Source organism: Molossus molossus, unplaced genomic scaffold (genome assembly GCF_014108415.1).
Source record: "Molossus molossus isolate mMolMol1 unplaced genomic scaffold, mMolMol1.p scaffold_m16_p_1, whole genome shotgun sequence".
Lineage (NCBI taxonomy): Eukaryota > Metazoa > Chordata > Mammalia > Chiroptera > Molossidae > Molossus > Molossus molossus.
The window spans coordinates 35,129,537-35,150,127 of record NW_023425344.1 but is presented as its reverse complement, the minus strand read 5'-3'; the positions used below and the strand labels follow the sequence as shown (position 1 = coordinate 35,150,127).

The following is a 20,591-nucleotide window of genomic DNA, read 5'->3' as shown; positions in this document are numbered from 1 at the left end:
CAGATGTGCTTATAGCTTATTTGATTTTTGGGGGGTGTCCAATAGTATTAAATGTATCAGATATTATCATTGGGGCCACTACTGTCATCTGTCATTTTGCCTGTATTTTGGCTTCAAGAATTGTATAAGAAGTATGGGACTTCAAAGGAATATTCCCTCCTTAAAACCACAGTTTTATGACACAGGAGTGACTTCAGGGATTTAATGACATGCCTCGGAAGAGGGGGTGTAGGGAAAAGCACAGGTGTGCTGGACCCAGAAAGGACCTGACCCAACGTGAATCTAAGATGAGTGACTTTGAGTGGGTTACTTAAACCCTTGTTTCCTCAGGAGTAAATGGGGAATTATGTATTAAGAAGAAATGAGATAGAGTGTGTTAGGTACTAAGTGTGTGCTATGCACACAGTAAGACAAATGCAAATTCCTTTGAGTGGGAGGAGACCAGATAAAAGTCTCCCCTCCACAGTGTGTTTTCCCTGTTGCAGGCCATTTGAGCGGTGGTCTATCTGTAGTCCTTCTGGTTTGTTCTCACATATTGCCCCTCCTTCTCCCTGGATAGCACCCCCTGACCCTGAGCAGAAGCCTCTTGATGTTTCAAGACAGTTTTTACTCCTATATTCTGAAACCCACGAGAGGTCCAGTAGCATGACTTGTGGGAGGGTTCACCACCTTATATGAGGTAGACTTGAGGTTTCTGCTTTATTTTGTGGTGATGTGTGAATCATGCAGTGTTTTACTTCACAAAACAGGAGACTAAACTTTCACGTTATCCCTTTTCCATAGCGAAGGCCTCCCCCACCCATTCCACCTGAAGAGGAAGATAACAGAGAAGAAATAGTTATAGCTATGTATGATTTCCAAGCAACAGAAGCACATGATCTCAGATTAGAGAGAGGCCAGGAGTATATCATATTAGAAAAGAATGATGTTCATTGGTGGAGAGCGAGAGATAAGTATGGGTAAGTATTCCCTCTGTGTGGGACCCACGGTGGGTGGGTGGGAGCTCAGTGCTGAGTGAGAGGGGGGTTAGCTGTAACTCTCATGGCATGAGACTCCTGCTGGCCACGAATGGAAGCACACATCTGGTTTGCAGTGACACAGTGTCTTCTTACTAGTGATACAATAAATGTAAATGGATCAACCACTTCTTTCCAGAAATTAGAATACATCACACTGGTTTCCTTTCTCATCCATCACAAGCTTAATTGGATTATTTTGGTCTTGAGGAAAATTGCATTTTATGCTTTTACCCCATGAGGTAAATAATCTTGCTTTTTTTTAAAAAAAAAAAAAAGAAAGAAAGAGAGAATCTATATGTATGTGCATGTATTTTATACATACATGCAAGTGATTAAAAAAACAAGCAGTATTTATATAGGATAATTTAGGATCAAAAGGAAATAGTTTTTTCACTGTTATTATTGGTAAATAATGGGTAAATATGGATAAGCATAAGGAATGAGTATCTTTTAGGCTTCATTAAGAAAACTCTACCCTGTGCTTACCTGTGAAATATAACTGTTTATATTCTGAGCTCCCATGGGTAGGAAGAGGAGGTCTTTTTGTTCTGGCCAGAGCACACCCTCCAAGTCTGCTTTCTCACCTCCCTGTCTGATCCCCAGTCACAATGCTCTGTTCCTCACGTCCTTCAGGAGAAACAGGGAGCTCTGGGTCAGGTTCCTTCTCCCTGCTCACTTCTCAGCCATGCGGCATCTCCTGAGCGCTGGTTTGCTGTGCCTTATGATCTTCGTGGGAATGCGTGGCCTGTGTGCGTTTACAGGATGGTCATCACTGCTTTTCTTTGCCAAGCACTGTAGAAGATTGCTTTTTATTTTTTATTATAGAAATTTTCAAAAGTCCACAAAAGTACATAATACTATAATGGAACATCTTGTCACGACTTTAAAAATTACTGAGATTTTGCCAATCTTTACCAATCCTCCCAGTTGATTTTATTTTTTTCTGTATTGATTCTTTAGAGAGAGAGGAAGGGAGAAGGAGAGAGAGATAGAAACATCGAGAGAGAGAGAGAGAGAGAGAGAGAGAGAGAGAGAGAGAGCGCGCACATTGATTGGTCGCCTCCTGGATGCCCCTCTACTTTCTTAGCTTCCTTGCTTTCTGGGTAAAATAAAATGGCTCAAGTTCATCTTGGAATTTTCCTGGCCAAACCTGCAATTTGCCATTTTCCCAAGGAGCACTAGCTCCTTTTAATAAGAAATAGTATTTGGAGACAACAATTGGGGTGCTAGGATTCTAACTGCTACTGGATTGTCATTGCTTCTAGGTCTTTCTCAGCATAACGGAGCTACACATATGCACTTTGTATATGTTTGTATTATGAGTTCTTATTAATAGTTCAAGTTAAGATGCAAGGTTTTTACTCAATTTAAAAATTTTACACATGTATGTCTTTTATCTAATGTGAAAAATCTTGGCTTCTACCAAGATTCCACCTATTATAAGTGCTTTTTAAACTGTAATGCACAGAAGCCTCGTGTGGGGTAAAACCAAAGATTTCTTGACCTCACATATGCCTTCTCAATTCTGGTCTCTTGGCTTTGACCCGAGAATTTGCCTTTTTAACAAGTGCCCTGATGATATTGATGTCAAGGTCAAGGACTACATTCTATGAAATAGTGCTCTATGTGGACTGTTGAGGTATTGGAGTGATGGATGCTTTTACCAACACTGACTTTTCTGAAGTAATGGCTTCTTTAAAACATCCCAAGGGGTTCTGAATTAAGGGAAGCATCATGGAATATTGGCAGGGCTCTGAACCTACTCACAAATTCAGAGATGAAATCAAGAACTGGCCCTGTTGCTGGGACCTCAAGAGAGACTCTTAATCTTTCTAAGCCTTGGTGTCCTTACCAGGGAGTGGGAACAGTAATGCCTGCCTACTTCAGAATTTTTGTAAGGATCAGATGAGGAAGTACTTTGTAAAGCGTCAAATACTATAGATGTATTGACTTATTGGGGGTCAGCTACTCTTTTTTGTAAATTTTAGGCAATATTATACTTTAATTATTTCAGTAAGTTAATAATTTTTTTTTTTAGCTACCTTGCAGTAAGATAATTTCAGTTTATTTGAAGTATTTTTCTTATTTCTAGGAGTGAAGGATATATCCCAAGTAATTATGTAACAGGAAAGAAATCAAACAACTTAGATCAATATGAGTAAGTAAATGTTTATTTTGTGACTGTTTTCATTTTCCTAATTATGTAAGGACTTTTGGAGAGTAATGGACATCTTTCATTATCTTTGGAAGGTGGTGCTAACATATCTCTAACTCAGCTGTCTAGGCTGTAAGAGATGTGGAGAGAATTAATTTCTGTTATACTCTTTAACTGAAGGTACTATGTATAAATGGTTTCATACAAGCAATACAATTAAATTTATTTTAAAGAAATCACAGCTTAGCTGACTTTGAAATACAGATCATTGTTCATTCATTCAATAAATCAGAATATAGTTTTCCTGAGTGGCCTTTAAAAACACATTTGATTATTTTTTATAAGTATAATAATATATGATTATTATTTTAAAATTGCTTGAGAATATTAAAAAGTAAGAAAATTACTCATAAAATAAAATAGAATTGATCTCTGTCAACATTAGTATGTTTTTCTTCAGTCTTTTAAAAAATAGAATCATGCTGTATATACCGTTTTATATACTGCTTATTCCACTTAATAAAACATTATGAGTCTGTTTCCTCATGCCATTAGATACTCTTCAGAAACACTTTCATAACTGCTTTGAATTTCATTGTCATAAATTCATCACTATTTACTGAGACCTTTGCATGTATCAGGTACTACCCTAGGCCGTAAGGGGTACAACCAGGCATGTGGTACATGGATGTGCAATAATTTATATAATCATTTTCTTATTTGTGTGCCATTATGTTGTTAGGCATCTATGTATGTAAAAATAGCTGGGATAACCCTCTTCCTGCTTGCTGTCTTAAACTAGATCTCTTAAAAACCTATGATTGGCAGAAGGTTAGTTTTGCATGAACTTGCAGAGACTCTTAATGCATGCTGTCAGATGGCTTTCCAGAGAAAGCAGTGGGCATACTATTCAAATGCCCACTTGCCTTGTGTGTCCAGGTTTTAATGAGAGGTTCATTTATACCAAACACTCTTTTGTGGTCATTCTGAGGAGCTGTACTGATGTCTCCATTTACCATCAACAACAACAATGAAAAGCTGTTTCCTCTGTCCATGTCACTTCTTTTTAAAAAAATTTTTTTTTTCCTTTATTGATTTTAGAGAGAGAGGAAGGGAGAGGGAGAGAGAGATAGAAACATCGATGAGAGAGGAACATTGATTGGCCGCCTCCTGCATGCCCCTCACTGGGGATTGGGCCCACAACCTGGGCACGTGCCCTGACTGGGAATCGAACGGGCGACCTCTTGGTGCATGGGCTGACGCTCAGCCACTGAGCCACACCGGCAGGGCTATCCACATCACTTCTAACATGAGTATACCTTAAAAATCCAGGAAAGGATTAGGTTCAGACGTCATGACACTTAGTCGTATGATCCCTCAAGGTTGTTTATGACATATAAATAAAATAGTGTTTCTATTCTTAAATAATAGTTTTGGAAAATATAACCAAATCCTTAGAATTAGGGGGGATGCTAAAAGGTGAAAACTTGGACCCGATTTTAAAGTGATCTGAGAACGAATTGCTAACTTGGGGACGGGTGTGCTTGGAAACCGGATAACTCTTATCTCAATGTGAGCACTCCCTATGACTCATGGAATTACAAGTAGGAATTTTATGAAGTGTGTGATTCGTTGCCATGAGATTTTGGATATATCGTAGTTTGGAAATCTTCTCCCTTCTGAGGGACTCTCCTCCTCCTCTGCGTGACTAAGCAAACTCGTGGGAGTGGGAGCCCCCCTCGCCATCTGCTCAGAGGTCAGGAACTCCACGTGGCATTGTGCCATGCCTGGCTCCCTGAGAAAGGGAAAACCTGTTTTTAATGTGATTGTCACGGTTCCTCTTCTCCTGTCTTTTCACTCTGTGGTTTGTGTTGTTTTTGGCTGTAGCCTGTCCTGTAACACATCTTAAATGTCCCCAAGGTTAAAAAGCCTTTTGCCAGCTTTTGAATCCAGAGTTCTCCTGCTGTTTGTTTGGGCCTAGGAGGAGCTCAGGCTGCACACTGACCACTGGGCTGGACTCAGGATTGCCAGACCCGAGTCTCCTGGGGCCCGTCCATACCCTGGTCAGAGCTATCAGTAACCAAGGTCCCATCTTCACACCCAGTAACAGTCCCGGGAGGAAATGCTCAGAGGAACAGTGGCAGAGAAAGTTGGTTCATTGTGATGGTTAGTAAGATGTTCTTGATGGAAAGATGTTAAAGGAAGAAGGTGACAGAAATAAAAGGGCCTTTAAACACGAGACAGTCTAGGCTAAGGCTTTGAGTTGGTGCCGTAGGCAGCAAGGGCCAAATCAGAGAACCGGCGACGCCGGATAGCTAGCTGGTTGGTTGGTTGTTTTCTGTTTTTTTCTTCATTTATGCCTGTTTTCTTTTTACGATTTACCCAACCCACCCTGCCCAAAAAGCTTGGCCGGGATCCTACCTTTCCAGAAAGGATTGAGTCTCCCCAACTCAGACCACTGTGAAGTCCTGTTCCTCTGGAGTTTAAAGTGACTAGGCAGTCTGCAAACCTCATTCGCTTAGGGGTTGTGATGCCAAGAGTGGAATGACAAGTTTCTTACAAATCCTGGGCTCTGTCTCGCTGCATAGTCCTTCACCAAGGGGAGCCGACTCTACTCTAACAGAGGCGCTGCTGTGCCGGGCTTGTGCGAGGCTGGCATCTGTATGGCAGGACTCTGCCCACCACGCAGGCTCCTTCACATTTTGCCCGCGTGCATAGCTCTTCCTGGCAGGACGCATTCAGCAGAGCCACTGTTGCCTGGTGATACGTATCACAGAAGAGGGAGAGAAGCCACAAGAATTGTTAGGAAAGACTCATCACTGGTTGATTCATCTGTTTATGTGGTCATCCCTCCTTCTCCTTTTCTTCCTTCATCAGATCCTTGAAGCTCTGAGTTGATATCCTAGGGAGGGAAACGGCCTTTCTGGGGAATCTGCAAATGCCATAAAAATAGCCCCCGGGACAGTATTGCAAAGAGCCTGCCGTTGTGCAGTGGGTTCCTTTTCTTTCCTTGTTTCTTTTGTCTTTTCCCAGGGGCTTGATTGCACTAGGTGAGGAAAAGACTCTTTCTCTGAGCGTCTTATATCTAATTCTTCTTGAGAGCCACGCTTTAGCCTTACTGACTTCTTGCATCTGAAATGTGAGATGAACCCGCCTTTGCTTACTCTTGCTGTGAGGATGTGGGGTTGGATCTTCTGTTATTAATGAAGAGATTTTTTGGTTCATTCTTTTTGCTGATTTATAATGCATAATGAGAGCTTCGGTTACCTTTCCTTATTAATTTTTGTGACTGTTTTTGGCATTCTGACAAATGTTTCTTGTACTAATGGAAAAGCTTTAGGGACAGAATCCATTCTGTTCTCATTTATTATATTTCTTTTTTAAAAAATATTTTCTCTTTATTGATTTGAGAGAGAGAGGAAGGGAGAGGGAGAGAGAGAGAAACATTGGAAAGAACATTGATTGACCACCTCCTGCATGCCCCCCACTGGGGATTGGGCCCACAACCTGGGCATGTGCCCTGACCGGAAATCAAACTGGCGACCTCTTGGTGCATGGGTCGATGCTCAACCACTGAGCCACACCGGCCGGGCACATTTATTATATTTCTTAATTGCATTCAGAAATTGATTGATCAAAACTTTAATTTCATTGAACTTGGACTCAGTTCATAAAGTGGGGTCCACAGCAGTGAGATCTTAGTGCCCACAATGCCGAGGCCTGATTAATCACCTCAGGCTCCAGATGAAGTAACAGTCATCAGCTTGTACTGAGATCATCATTTGTGTTTGGCTTCTATAATTGCATAAAAGAACCCAGCCTGAAAAAGATCTTGTATTGTATTTTGTTCTTTGTATTTTTCCCTTCCTTCATCCGGGAAAGCCATTGTGTTTGATTGTCTCAGGTGTTTGTTGGGCCAAAAACACGTGCTGGTTCTTTTATGAACGGCTGAACCAGGGGTGGAAATTCAGATATCCAGAGGAGCCAAGCTACTGCGGTACACGGGGGACCTCAGGAAGTATGACTCGGAGAGGGGTCTCTGCCCACTAAAGGGCATCTAAAACAAACAAAACCAAAAAATGAAGTTTAAAACTGAAGGCCAAAGAAAACAATCTGAGTTCATGTTCTTTAGCCTCCTTGCTTATACAGTTGAACCTTGAACAACGAGGATTTGAACTGCACGGGTCCACTTATACACTGATTTCTTTTCCCCCAGTAAATACTGTAAATGTATTTACTCTTCCTTATCATCTTCTGAATACTACTTTCTTTTCTCTAGCTTACTTTATTGTAAGAATACAGTATATAATGTACAAAATATGTGTTAATTGTTCTGTTAGGCTTCTGGCAACAGCAGGCTATTAGTAGTTAAGTTTTTGGACCATCAGAAGTTATAACCGGACTTTTGACTTCTGGGGTGGGAGGGTGGTGTGTCCGCAGCACTCCTAACCCCTGTTGTTTGAGGGTCACCTGGAGTCTCATGCAGAGCTTGTGCTGAGGAGGCAGGGACAGTGGAGCCCCTCTGGATGAGGTGGCTGATGGCGGTAATCCACTTTCCTTAGGAAAGTTTTCCCAAGGCTTAATAAGGGACACAGATCAGCAGGCGCTTGGGGCTGTGGCACAGAGCAGTGGCAGGACCTGGCGGGGGCACAGGTTCTGCTGCTTGGCGAGGTGGGATTCCTACAGTGGAGCTCCAGTGACCTCCAGGGCTTGGGGCTCTGTTAGAACCACTGAGTCTAGACCAGCCAGGAAGGTCTGCTCTTCTGTTTTGCTCTGTTTCTTTTGACACTTCCTGAAATTCAATGGGGAAGCCTCCGTAATGACTTGAGATAAAATCTCCTGCCTGTTGGTGAGATATGGGGGCTTGGGATAAGATTTAATTGAATTAAAGACAATAATGTAAAGTGACGTTTCCTGCATGCTTGAGCCTGTGGAAGAAAATTCATTCTTGCTGTTGTTATAATAGTGAAAAATTAGAAATGCTTTTTCATGTTAAATAAGGAAGAATAGCTTAAGTCAATTATGGCACACCCATACTGTGATACATAGAGCTACATTGTTTGGCAAAAATGTCAATCATGCAGTTATATGAAAAATTCAGGTTATGCTATAGCGAGTGTAGTTTGATCCTACTTTAATAAAATGTAAGAATGTTGACATACACATGTCATCATAGAAATATGGGAAGAAAATGTCTCGAAGTATATACATTAAATGTTACTAGTTGTCTATATTACTGAGATTATGAGTGATGTCTTGTTATGTATTATTAATGAGAATTATTACTTGTTAATTCTAAAAAGAATAAAAAATGATTTAAGAAACCTGAGGTCTTAAACATATCTTTTTCTATCCAGATGGTATTGCAGAAATATGAATAGAAGCAAAGCAGAGCTGCTCCTCAGGAGTGAAGTAAGTGTTTGTATTGTTGCGTGGGTCTGGTTTCAGCACAAGTTACTCGTAACAAATCCAGTAATCTCATGTCCCTCTGTTCCTACAGCCTAGAAAAATACCACGATATGAGAACAGGGTTTTGTTTTCTTAATCATTTAAAAGTGAATGCTGGTGTATCAGTTTCCCGGGGCTGCTGTAGCAGTGCTGCAAACTGAGTGGCTTCGCCAGTGGAAATGGGTTGTTTCCGGTTCCGGCAGTGAGAAGGCTGAATTTAGGATGCAGCAGGGTAGGCTGCGTCTGAGGGCTACCAGGGAGGGAGCTGCTTCAGGCCTCCCTCCTTCTCACTCTGTGTATGTCTGTCCTGTGTCCAGATTTCTCCTCTCTGGGGACACCATCATTTGGAGTAGGGCCCACCCTAAATGGCCTCATTTTAACTTGATTGCTTCTGTAAGTCTCCAAATAAGGTTACATTCTGAGGTACTGAGGATTAGGACTCCAACAAGATTTTAACAATAGAGTAAACCCATGACAATGGGTAATAGCTACACATGGGTAACATTTTCTTTACTCTCTTACTGCTTTATCGTTTGCTTTGGTACTAAAATGTGTTTTTCCTTTTTGTTTCTGTGTTTCACCATTTTGGCTATCACTGTGGGCTTTGGAGCCTGTCAAGTTCTCCCTGTGGGAGTTGGTGTTCTGCTGTTTGTGGCTCCCTCTCCTGTGTTTAGATGAGCGCGGGAGGACCCGCGTTGAACACCACTGTCAAGTCTTACTTTCCTGGTTAAAGTTGCCAGCCCAGGAAAGGTACTGTTATCCTCTAGCTTTTTGCCTGGAGGCTAGCAGTCTAGGTTACTTGATGAGTTTTGGGTTGTCAGTTGATTGAAAAACTCCCTCTGGTGCTCAACCAAGGGGCTTTCACGAGGGTGGGGCAGATGCTGGTTGTTAGTGAGCCTCAATTAGCACTTCAATGGCCCACAGGGTGGGGTTGGATCTCCGAGGGAGGGGCTGCTGCTTCTCCCCAGAGCCCTGGGAAGGAGCAATGTGGCCACCGTCCTGAGTGGCTGCACTCAGCCAAAGCTCTGAGCGCCCTCCAAACCCCGAGTGTCCCGACTCAGTTCCAGTCCAGTCCGCCCTCCCTCCGCCGGAGCCCAAGGTGAGTGGCTGTGGCTGTTTCAGCCTCTGTCCCGGCTGCGCTGTGGGGCCGCCCGGGAGTGTGACCCGAGGGCGCTGCTCCCAGCTGAGGCCGCTGCCGAGCTGCCGACCGTGGGCTCCCAGCCCCGTCTCGCGCCTTCGCAAGCCTACCGGGATGGAGTCGGTGTCCCTCGTTGTATGGTCCTCCAGGCTGCTTTTCTGTTGCTTTTTCCCGTCGATTTGTCTGTGTTATAGTTGTAATTCCAGTTTGGTTCTAGGAGACGGTCTGTGTAGCTCCGTTCACTCCGCCGCCATTTTTCGGTCTTTGTTTTTCCTTTTTGCTTGAAGTTATTTGTTTAAAAATAATTAACATCAATGGTATGTTACCCTTTCAAAGTCCTTGTGCCTTATGCTTTGAAAGGTCAAAACTCAAAACCTCGGAGTTTGCAGTAAGGAAAAATTTATTGATCAAAAGGCACCAACCGAGAAGATGGGGGACCAGTCCTCAAATCCATCCTGAGAAAGTACAGAATTTAGGCTTCTTTTATGTCAAGGGAAGGGGAGATGGGAGGGGCTGTTTTTGTAAAACTCGACTTGTGCTAGCAGAATTCTTCTAATGATTAGCATGTCCATATGCAAGACAAAGCAGAAGCTGTTAGCCCGAAGGCCATGGGAACAACTCAGGCTTGAACAAGATAGTCAGAATGACCAAGCATTTTACTCTAAGTACCTGATAGCTTTTAGAAATAAAGTTTTAATAAAGCACTTAGTTGCCTTTGGCAATAAATGTGTGAAATCCTTACATTTTAAAAAGAAATAAAATGAAAATATAACATGTACTATTGAGGAAACTATAGTGGGCTGAGGAAGGCGACCCAAGTCTGGTTATGACTTTTCTAATCTGTTTCTCATTTGTAAGACGAAGAGTTGGATTGGAAGATGATCTCTACAGTTCTCTGCATTTATGATCTAGTTATTCCATTTACTAATATCCCCAGTCTTTTAATCTCATGCTTTCTCATTTGATCTCCTTCTTATTACCACCAGTCAAGGTTTTGTTGGGCAATTGTTTCTGTAGTTCATGTTGAAAGAGCACAGAACCATGAGACTTCCCCATAGGATTCTTACATGCCTTCCTGGTGACTTTAAAACATTTTTTTAGAAAAATTGTTTTAAAGTGTATTTTTAGAGAGAGAGAAAGGGAGAGGGAGAGAGAGATAGAAGCATTGACGAGAGAGAACACTGATTGGCCATCTCCTGCATGCCCCTCACTGGGGGTTTGGCCCACAATATGGGCATGTGCCTTGACTGGGAATCGAACCTGCGACCTCTTGGTGCATGGGTCGATGCTCAACCGCTGAGCCACAGCGGCCGGGCTTCCTGGTGACCTTTAAATCAATGGCAGCTCTATGGGAGTGGGTAACTAGAAGACCTGGTTCTGCTACTTATGAGCTATGTGACCTGGGGCGTTATTCAATCTTTCTGTGCTCATTTCCTTACCTGTGTGGTAAAGCAGGGATAACAGTAGTACCTACCTCATAGGACTGTTTTGAGGATTAAGTAAATCCACAGATTAGAATATATTAAAACAGTAAGTTCTCAATAACTATATGGTAGTTATTATACTTTTTACCAATCAACTGTTATATCATTGTCCCTTATTGTTCTTATCAGATTTATTTGTGGGGTTTTATTTAATTCCATTGTTTTCCCTATGAGTAAGAATAAAATTCATTTTCTTTTTCAACTGTAATATACACTTTCTTCTCAAAGCAGTTTCAGCGCTAGAGATAGACTGTGGTGTTATTGATGGAGAGGGACTTGAGGATCTAAGCTTCAATTTCTTGCTCTTTGGCTTGGAACCTGATGAGGATTTATCCTTCAGTCACATATTGTTAGTTCTGCCTTTTGGTTTTCTCTGCTTAAGTTACTCGTGCCTCCGTCTCTCCTTTTGTGAAGAATGGTATTTAACATCAATTTCCAGGGGAATTCAGGGTTTTTGAAAACATTCTTATAAAGAGCACTGAGATATTTGCAGGAAAAATGCTATTTGGATAGAAGAGGATATTGGGTCAGGATTAAAGCTTATAGCAAATATGAAAAATGTATGAAATGAAACCTAATCATTGAGAAAAACATTTTTCAGTATCTGTTTCCCCCCGTGTCCAAGACTTAAAGGAGTTGCAAAATCTTGTCTGTTAGTTCTGAAAGGGCCTGAGAGATTGTCTTGTTGAAATGCCTCATTCTGTGTGTATGACTTGTGATTGTGAGTGTGCTTTCTTTAATCTCATGGCTCAGTAATGTCGGGGGGAAAGTCATGTGGATGAACCCTACTGGGGAGTGTGCTTCTGTAAAGCAGATTTTCTAGGCAAAGGATGATAATCATAAAATTGTAAGATTGGGTTCTTGAGTCTTCTCCATGGCATTGATATTTGTTACTGAACTGAAGCAATCTTCTTAACTTGAATTTCAGGATAAGGAAGGAGGTTTTATGGTAAGGGATTCCAGTCAACCAGGCATGTACACAGTCTCCCTTTATACAAAGTTTGGAGGGTAAGTACTCTCTTTCTCTCTCTCTTTTAAATTTAGAGTTTCTGTATGAAGTTCCTATGTAGTTTTTATGGATTCCTAATGTTGCATTTCAGTATTAAAAAAGAAAACCTGAACATGATTTTTAAAGTCTATACTATTTTTTATATTCATATTTCAATTATTTGCCTCATAGTTATATACATACACACACACACACACATTTGTTGAGAATAGCTATAGAAATATTAGCAATGTTGAACAAATAATTACTGTGCACTGTATTAAGTAGCATAGATACCATGGTGAGCAAAGTAGACAGACTCTGCCCTCCAATAGCTTAGTAGGGGCTTCAGAAAAGCAAATAGTCAGTTATGATAGTATATGAGTAAGTGCCCTGCTAGGAGGGCAATGTTTGTGTGTTGGGGGGTGGGGTGGGGAAATGGGGTACATAGCCCAAACACATCTGAGTTAGTCGTTAATGTTGTCTAGTGACATTCAAGCCAAGACATGACGGGTGAGGTGGCAAAAGCTGGAAGGAGGGGAAAGAATGTTTCACACCCAGGAAACTGCCTGGGCCCAGAAGTGAGGGGGGATCTGGTGAGTTCCAGGAACTGACCGTAGGGTATTGCAGCTGGACTGCAGAATGGGAGGGGCGGGTGAAGAGAGGAGAAAGAAACCTGAGAAATAAAAGTGGAGGCTGAGTCATGTCAACATCAAGGAGTCAGTTTTGGCTTAAGAGCAGCGGCAGTTCTCTTTGAAAGTTTGTTAGCAAGAGGTGACTGAAGCTCTGTGTTTTAGAAAGATACCTAAAGTAGATTCTGTGCAGTTTTTACAAGTCTGGTTTATTCACTCTTAGGAGTGTAAGGCCTCTAAATATTTGCAAGTTTATATCAACAGCAGGGACGAAAAGCAGTAGCCAGGTAATAGCTATTGTAAGACTTTTAACTGTTGGTAAATGGAGTGAGTAAAATGTTCTCTTTCACAGTCTCAGTTGAGGGACGAAGAATGTTATTAGTGACCACTTTAAAAACTTCTGCCTTTTAATGTGAAAGGCGAAGCTAAGGTGATCATGGGGAAAAAGAAAATTTGTGCAGCAAACAAAAGGGGCCGTATGTAAGGCCCCTGTGGTGCCCTGGTGGAAACCATCTTCAGATGTGTATTCCAGCGTGGTTCTAACACATCTTGGTTTTTGTTATAGGGAAGGCTCATCAGGTTTCAGGCATTATCACATAAAGGAAACAACAACCTCCCCCAAGAAATATTATCTGGCAGAAAAACACGCGTTTGGTTCCATTCCTGAGATCATTGAATATCATAAGCACAATGCAGCCGGTAAGTGAGCTGTGAAAACTGATTTTAATATAAGGTAGAGGTTAAAATGATCAGAAGGTGTGATGAGTTCTTCCTTGAGCAGTTTTATTTTGTAGTTAGTTATAGAATTGTGATAGATGTTAAATTATTGCATATTAAAGAAGGGCTATATACAAAGGAAAATAAGAAATAATATCAAGTCTCATAAAAAGCTCTGTCTGGACCTTAGGACATGAGTTATTCTCATTGTATATGGTAAGTGTCATATTTCTGGGGTTTATATCCTTGGTACTGACAAAGATTCTTTGTTTGACCAGCCTGTAGTCAGGCTCCTGAACCGACTCCTAGGCTATCTGTGCACTTTGGTGTCAAATCCAGCTTTAGCAGGAGCCCTGCTAAGACAGAACCTCCTACCCTCGATATCTGATGTCTGCTCACCCTCAACATCTGATCAGGTTCCTCATCCTCCATCATCCCCCAAGGGCTGTCTGGTCACACTGGCTTGTCTTCAGCAAAAACCCTGGTAGATTGGTTTAACCAGAATGCCCACTTCCTTTCTTTACCTCTGATGTTTCTCTTAGTGATCTCCATCCACTGACCTCCACCCTGTTCCTTGGCCATAAAATCCCACTTGCCAAAGTTGTCTTCGGGGGTGAGTCCAATCTCTCTCCCCACCTCTAAAATTGCAGTGATCCTTATACCTATCAGAATGGTCCTGAATGAAGCCTGCCTTACCATCTTTAAAAGTATCATTGAATACTTCTTTTCTTTAAAAATTTTTTCTTTATTGTTGTTAGAGAGAGAGAGGAAGGGAGAGAGAGATAGAAATATCGATGAGAGAGAACATCGATTGACCACCTCCTACATGCCCCCCACTGGGGATTTGGCCCACAACCTGGGCATGTGCCCTGACTGGGAATCAAAACTTGTGACCTCTTGATGCACAGGTCCACGCTCAACCACTGAGCCACGCTGGCCAGGCTATACTTCTTTTCTTTAATGGTGCTAAACTAAAATCCAAGATATGCCCATGTCACAGTGGTCACAGAAGTTGCCAGACGAGCCCAGGGTTTAGGCCTAGGCTATAGGCTTCCAAAGACGAGCGTGATCTTGACCCAGACAGGGTTTCCATCTTCTGAATCTCTGCTACATTCTCCACCAGAGTGGGAATAAAGTAAACACAAGAAACAACATCCGAAACTACATTTATGCCCACTGAGGCTCCCCAGGATAAGATAGGAAAGACTTCTGGCCTTTGACTTCAAAGATGTAACTGAGCAGGGGATAGCCCAATGTCTAACCCAATTTATGGAAAATTAACTTTTGAAATTTTATCAGAGGCACCTTTTGCAAAGTCTGTTGCTATTTGTGACTCTCTGCACCTTTCTCAGATAATGACTAGAACAGTTATTGAGATGTAATTTACATACCATAAAGTTTACCCATTTAAAGTGTACAGTTCAGTGGTCATTAATATATTTACAGAGTTGTGTCAACACTTACTAAAATCTAAGAGCACTTTCATCATCCCCCCAAAAAAGTCTTCTTCCCCTTCAGCAGTCCAGCCCAAGGCAACCAGGAACCTCCTTTGTGTCTCTACAGATTTGCCTTTTCTAGACATTTTATATAAATTGGATCATGCAATGTGTGCTTTGTTGTGACTAGCTTTTTTGACTTCCCATAATGTTTTTGATGTTAGTCTACGTTGTAGCCTGTATAAGTACTCCATTCCTTTTTATTGAGGAATAATAAATCATTGTGTGGCCTTGGTTTATCCATTTTATTATCATGCATCAGTTGATGGACATTTGGGTTGCTTCCACATTTTGGCTATTATGAATACTGCTGCGATGAATATATGTGTACAAGTTTTGGTATGGCAGTATCTTTCATTTCTCTTTGGTACTTACCTAGAAATAGATTTGCGGGGTCATATGGTAACTCTATGTTGAACATTTGAGGAACTAATTTTCTATCAATTTATCCCCTAAAAGGAGTTCTTCTTAGTTCTTATTCTGTTCTTTTCTTTTTCAGTGTTTACATTCCACTATTTCTTTCACCATCATCTCCATTCATTTAGCAAACACATATTAAGTGCCTAGCATGCCAGGAACTCTGCTCGGGTCAGTAACTCATTCATGGTTCAATAACATGCTATTTAGCCTCCATGTGTTCAAATGTCTTTGCATGTTCTTGTTGCAGTTGATTTCTATTTTCATGCCATTGTGATCTGAGAAGATGCTTGATATGATTTCAATCTTTTTGAACTTGTAGAGACTTAGTTTGTTACCTAACATGTGGTCTGTCTTTGAGAATGTCCCATGTGCACTTGAGAAGAATGTGAATTCTGTAGTTTTGGGGTGTAATTCTCTGTAGATATCTATTAAATCCATTTGGGCTGGTGCTTCATTTAAAGTCTCTGTTTCCTTGTTAATTTTTTGTCTAGAGGATCTATTCAGTGATGTCAGCAGGGTGTTGAATTCCCTTGCTATGATTGTATTGCTGTCGATTTCTCCTTGGAAGTCCTCCAGAAGATTTTTAATATCTTTGGTGCTCCTATATTTGATGCATTTATGTTTACCAAGGTTATATGTTCCTGTTGGATAGATCCTTTCAATATTATGTAGTGACCTCCTTTGTCTCTAGTTATGGCCTTCATTTTGAAATCTATTTTTATTAGATATGAGTATTGTTACCCCAGCTTTTTTTCCCTTTCTATTTGCTTGGAAGATTTGTTTCCATCCCTTCACTTTCAACCTATGTGAGTCTTTTGTTGTGAGGTGGGTCTCTTGTAAACAACATATAGATGAGTCATGCTTTCTTAGCCAATCAGCTAATCTGTGTCTTTTTATTGGAGCATTCAATCCATGTACATTTAAGGTGATTATTGATATGTACTTATGTATTGCCATTTTTGTTTAGTGTGGTTATATTTTTCTTCCTATTTCTTCTACTAATTACAGCAGTCCTTTTAACATTTTTTGCAGTGCTGGTTTGGTGCTAATGTGTTCCCTTAGTCTCTTTTTGTCTGGGAAGCTCTTTATTTGACCTTCTATTTTGAATGATAGCCTTGCTGGATAGAGTAGTCTTGGATTCAGATCCTTGTTTTTCATGATCTTGATTACTTCATGCCATTCCCTTCTGGCCTGTAGTGTTTCTGTTGAGAAGTCAGCTGAGGGCCTTATGGGGTTTCCTTTGTAGGTAACCTGTTGCTTATCTCTTGCTGCCTTTAGGATTCTTTCTTCGTCTTTAATTTTTGGCATTTTAATTACTATGTGTCTTGGTGTGGGCCTGTTTGGGTTCTTCTTACTTGGGGCTCTCTGTGCTTCTTTAACTTGAATGCCTTCTTCCTTCACCAAATTAGGGAAGTTTTCTGTTACTATTTCTTCAAATATATTCTCTAACCTTTGCTCATTTTCTTCTTCTTCGGGGACTCCTATGATGCGAATATTATTACGTTTCCAGTTGTCCTATAGTTCTCTTAAGCGGTTTTCCTGTTTTTTAATTGTTTTTTCCTTTTCGTTTTCTGATTGGTTGATTTTTTTCTACCCTGTCTTCTAATTCACTGATCCGGTCCTTAGCTTCCTCTACTTTGCTGTTTAGTCCTGCCAATGTGTTCTTTATTTTTGCTATGTCATTCTTCATTTCTTCTTGGTGGTTTTTCATTTCCAATTGGTTGATTTTCAATGTTTCTATGTCTTTACTCATGCTGTTGATGTCTTTACTCATGCTGTTGAGCTTCCTGAAGATCATGGCTCTGAGTTCTACCTCTGGTAACTTGCTTCACTGGATTTCATTTGAGGTCTCTTGTTCTTTCATTTGGCATTTGTTTCTTTTTTTCACAATTTTGGTTATCTCAGTAGGTTTTGGAGCCTGCCAAATTTTCCCTGTGTTGGTGTTCTGCTGTTTGTAGCTCCCTCTGCTGGCTTTGGATGAGTGTGGAAGGACCCACGTTAAACACCACTGTCAAGTCTTACTTTCCTGGGTAGATTTACAGGCCCAGGAACAGTTCAGTTATCCTCTAGCTTTCTGCCTGGAGGCTATTAGTCACGGTTACTTGAAGAGCCTTGGGTTCTCAGTTGAATGAAAAATTCCCTCAGGTGTTCATAGTAAGAGGATTTCCTGAAGATGGAGCAGATGCTGGTTGTTAATGAGCCTCAATTTGCTTTTCAATGGCCCACCTGGGTGGGGTTGAATCTCTGTGGGAGGGGCTGCTGCCTCTCCCCAGAGTCCCAGGAAGGAGTAATATGACCACCGTCCTGTGTGGCTGCAACTCAGCAAAAGCTCTGAGTGCCCTCCAAATCCCGAGTGTCCCCACATAGTTCCAGTCCAGTCCACACTCCCTCTGCCAGAGCCCAAGGTGAGTGGCTGTGGCTATTTTAGTGCTCTTTCTCGGCTTTCTGCACTGTGGAGCTGCTTGGGACTTTAACCTCAAGGGCGCTGCTCACAGCTAAGGCTGTTGTTGTCGGTGGGCTCCCAGCTCCCCTCTCACGCCTCTGCAATCCTACCAGGATCGATTCAGTGTCCCTGGTCATATGGTCCTTGCAAGCTGCCTTTCTGTTGCTGTTTCCCGATGATTTGTCTTTATTTTAGTTGTTCCAGTTTGGTCCTGGGAGAGGGTCTGTGTAGCTTCCATTCACGCCACCACCATTTTTTTTTTTTTCTGTTTTAGCAATTTAGATGAAAGGATTTAGTGTTCCTCACTGATTTCCAGTAGTTGGTATTCACAGCTGTTGATATTTTAGAGTCTGGTTTTTATGCTAAGATTCATAATATTGTTACATCAGGTAAATCAGTTTTTATTAGATCACTGTAGTTTGCTTCCATAATTAAGATTTTGTATTAGAAAAGAACATGAAATAATAATTGATAATAACTGTTAGAAACCTTTTAACATCCTTTGAAATGTTTGCAAAGAGATAAAACTAGCGTGGCACCTGATAAACACTGTAGTATTTAACAAAAATGTTTATTGAATGAATAAAAGTGTGTGTATGTGTGTGTATTTAAATTTTTTATGCTCCATAAAAATATGAAATGATCAACTCAGACAGTAGGATCATCTTCTTCCTTCTTGCCTTCCTTTCTTTTTGTTTTTTGCCAGCATATAGCACAGAGCTATATGTACACAGAGTGTGAGCACTAAGTGACTAAATAAATGGATTTTATAAGTGAGTTTCTAGTTGCACACTATCATGTAGGTTGACTAAGTATGAATTTGACTGCAATGCTTTCTTCGATGTCTAGGACTTGTCACCAGGCTGCGGTACCCAGTCAGTGCGAAGGAGAAGAAGGCACCGACCACTGCAGGATTCAGCTACGGTAACTCATTTTGTACTTGCACTGGTGAATTTTCCTAGAGAAGAATCCATTTTCACAAGGCCAATTTAGATGAATAGAATTCCACATAGTGGAACTGTTTTTTAAGTTTTAGAGGATGGGTTTTTAGATGGTTATACTTATAGCTGTAGTTACCATAGGTTTTCCGTTTTTATCATAGTCATAATTCGGCAGAAAACTGTCGGTGAAAAATAGGCATTACCATGTTGCATCTAAAATGAATCAAGCCTTTCCTGGTTCTCACTGGCTTTGTTGGTTACAGTCGGCCCTCGTTTATCGCGGTTAATCAGTTCCAGGCTCTACCGCGATCAATGAATTTCTGTGAAGTAGGATTCTTTAAGGATTCTTTATTTATATACAACCATCCCTCGGCACTTTGCGCTTCGATTTTCGCGGCTTTGAAAACCGCGACAGTGAAGCCGCGAAAGTTGAAGCGCGAAGTGGCGAGGGACGACTGTACTCACAGAAAAGTAATAGGAAGGCATTCCACTTGATTGTCTTTGTTGCTTCTGGCAAGAACCTTTTAAACAGTACGTTAAATTATTTCCAACTTGCTGGAATTGGAAACAAGTCAAAGCAACAAAAACATTTGAGGGAAAAGCATGGTAAAGGAGAACTTTCTAAAAAGTATCTTTCAAACTCTGTTATTATTAGCCTATTATGCAGCATCCTTTTGCCTTCTTCAGTTCACTTTGCGTGTATGGGACAACTTAGAAAGGGATGCATCCTCCCCAGAGGGTGGAAAGCCACTGTTTACAGTTAAAATTATTTTTATTGGTGTGACATTGGTTAACAAAATTGTACAGGTTCCAGGTGCAGAGGTCTACAACACACTATCTGTACACTGTATTGCGTGTTCACCACCCCAAGTCAAGTCTCCATCCATTCTCATTTACACCTCATACCCTCCTCTGTCTCCCCCCCCCCCGTTCTCCCCCCCCCTGACAGTCACCACTCTGTTGCCTGCGTCCATGACACAGTTGCAATGTCCGTGCAGGTTGCACATGCTCTGTTTACCAGTCATTGTATTGTCCTGTGGCGGTGAGATTGACATTGGTGATAATTCTTCATTTCCCACTCATTCGGGCTGTGTTCGCCTTAAGAAGGTTTATTGCCTTGCCCCTCTGTCTCACAGAAAAATGGGAGATCAACCCTTCAGAGCTGACCTTTATGAGGGAACTGGGGAGTGGCTTGTTCGGAGTGGTGCGGCTTGGCAAGTGGCGAGCTCAGTACAAAGTCGCCATCAAAGCTATTCGGGAAGGTGCGATGTGCGAGGAAGATTTCATAGAAGAAGCTAAAGTGATGATGTAAGTTACTGTGTTCTTTCTGGTTCCCCTTTTTGCATTGAAAAGTGGCCCCCTCACCAGCAGTAGCCCCTGATGGTTTCTTTTCCTGTAGTAACGGTGTGTGTGCATGACTTCCCTCCCAGGAAACTGACACACCCGAAGTTAGTACAGCTTTATGGTGTATGCACCCAGCAGAAACCAATTTATATTGTCACCGAGTTCATGGAGAGGGGCTGCCTTCTGAACTTCCTCCGACAGAGACAAGGTCACTTTAATAGAGATGTGCTGCTGAGCATGTGTCAAGATGTGTGTGAAGGGATGGAGTACCTGGAGAGAAACAGCTTCATCCACAGAGACCTGGTAAATTGTGAACCACCTGCATTCCCCTTCATTGTCCAAATTCCTTTGTAACGCTGGGTCAGC

At 41.5% G+C, this 20,591-nt stretch overlaps 1 protein-coding gene across 2 annotated transcripts in view; it reads left to right on the top strand.

Annotated features, from left to right (window-relative positions):
- The window catches only part of TEC (tec protein tyrosine kinase), a 121,388-nt gene that overhangs the window by 90,623 nt on the left and 10,174 nt on the right, over positions 1 to 20,591 (top strand). For both annotated transcript variants that reach the window (XM_036255001.1, XM_036255009.1), the window contains exons 7-14: positions 784 to 959; positions 3,112 to 3,177; positions 8,532 to 8,586; positions 12,173 to 12,252; positions 13,430 to 13,563; positions 18,790 to 18,864; positions 20,018 to 20,189; positions 20,312 to 20,528. In XM_036255001.1, coding sequence (XP_036110894.1) covers positions 784 to 959; positions 3,112 to 3,177; positions 8,532 to 8,586; positions 12,173 to 12,252; positions 13,430 to 13,563; positions 18,790 to 18,864; positions 20,018 to 20,189; positions 20,312 to 20,528 — 975 coding nt within the window. The remainder of the gene's footprint in view (positions 1 to 783; positions 960 to 3,111; positions 3,178 to 8,531; positions 8,587 to 12,172; positions 12,253 to 13,429; positions 13,564 to 18,789; positions 18,865 to 20,017; positions 20,190 to 20,311; positions 20,529 to 20,591) is intronic.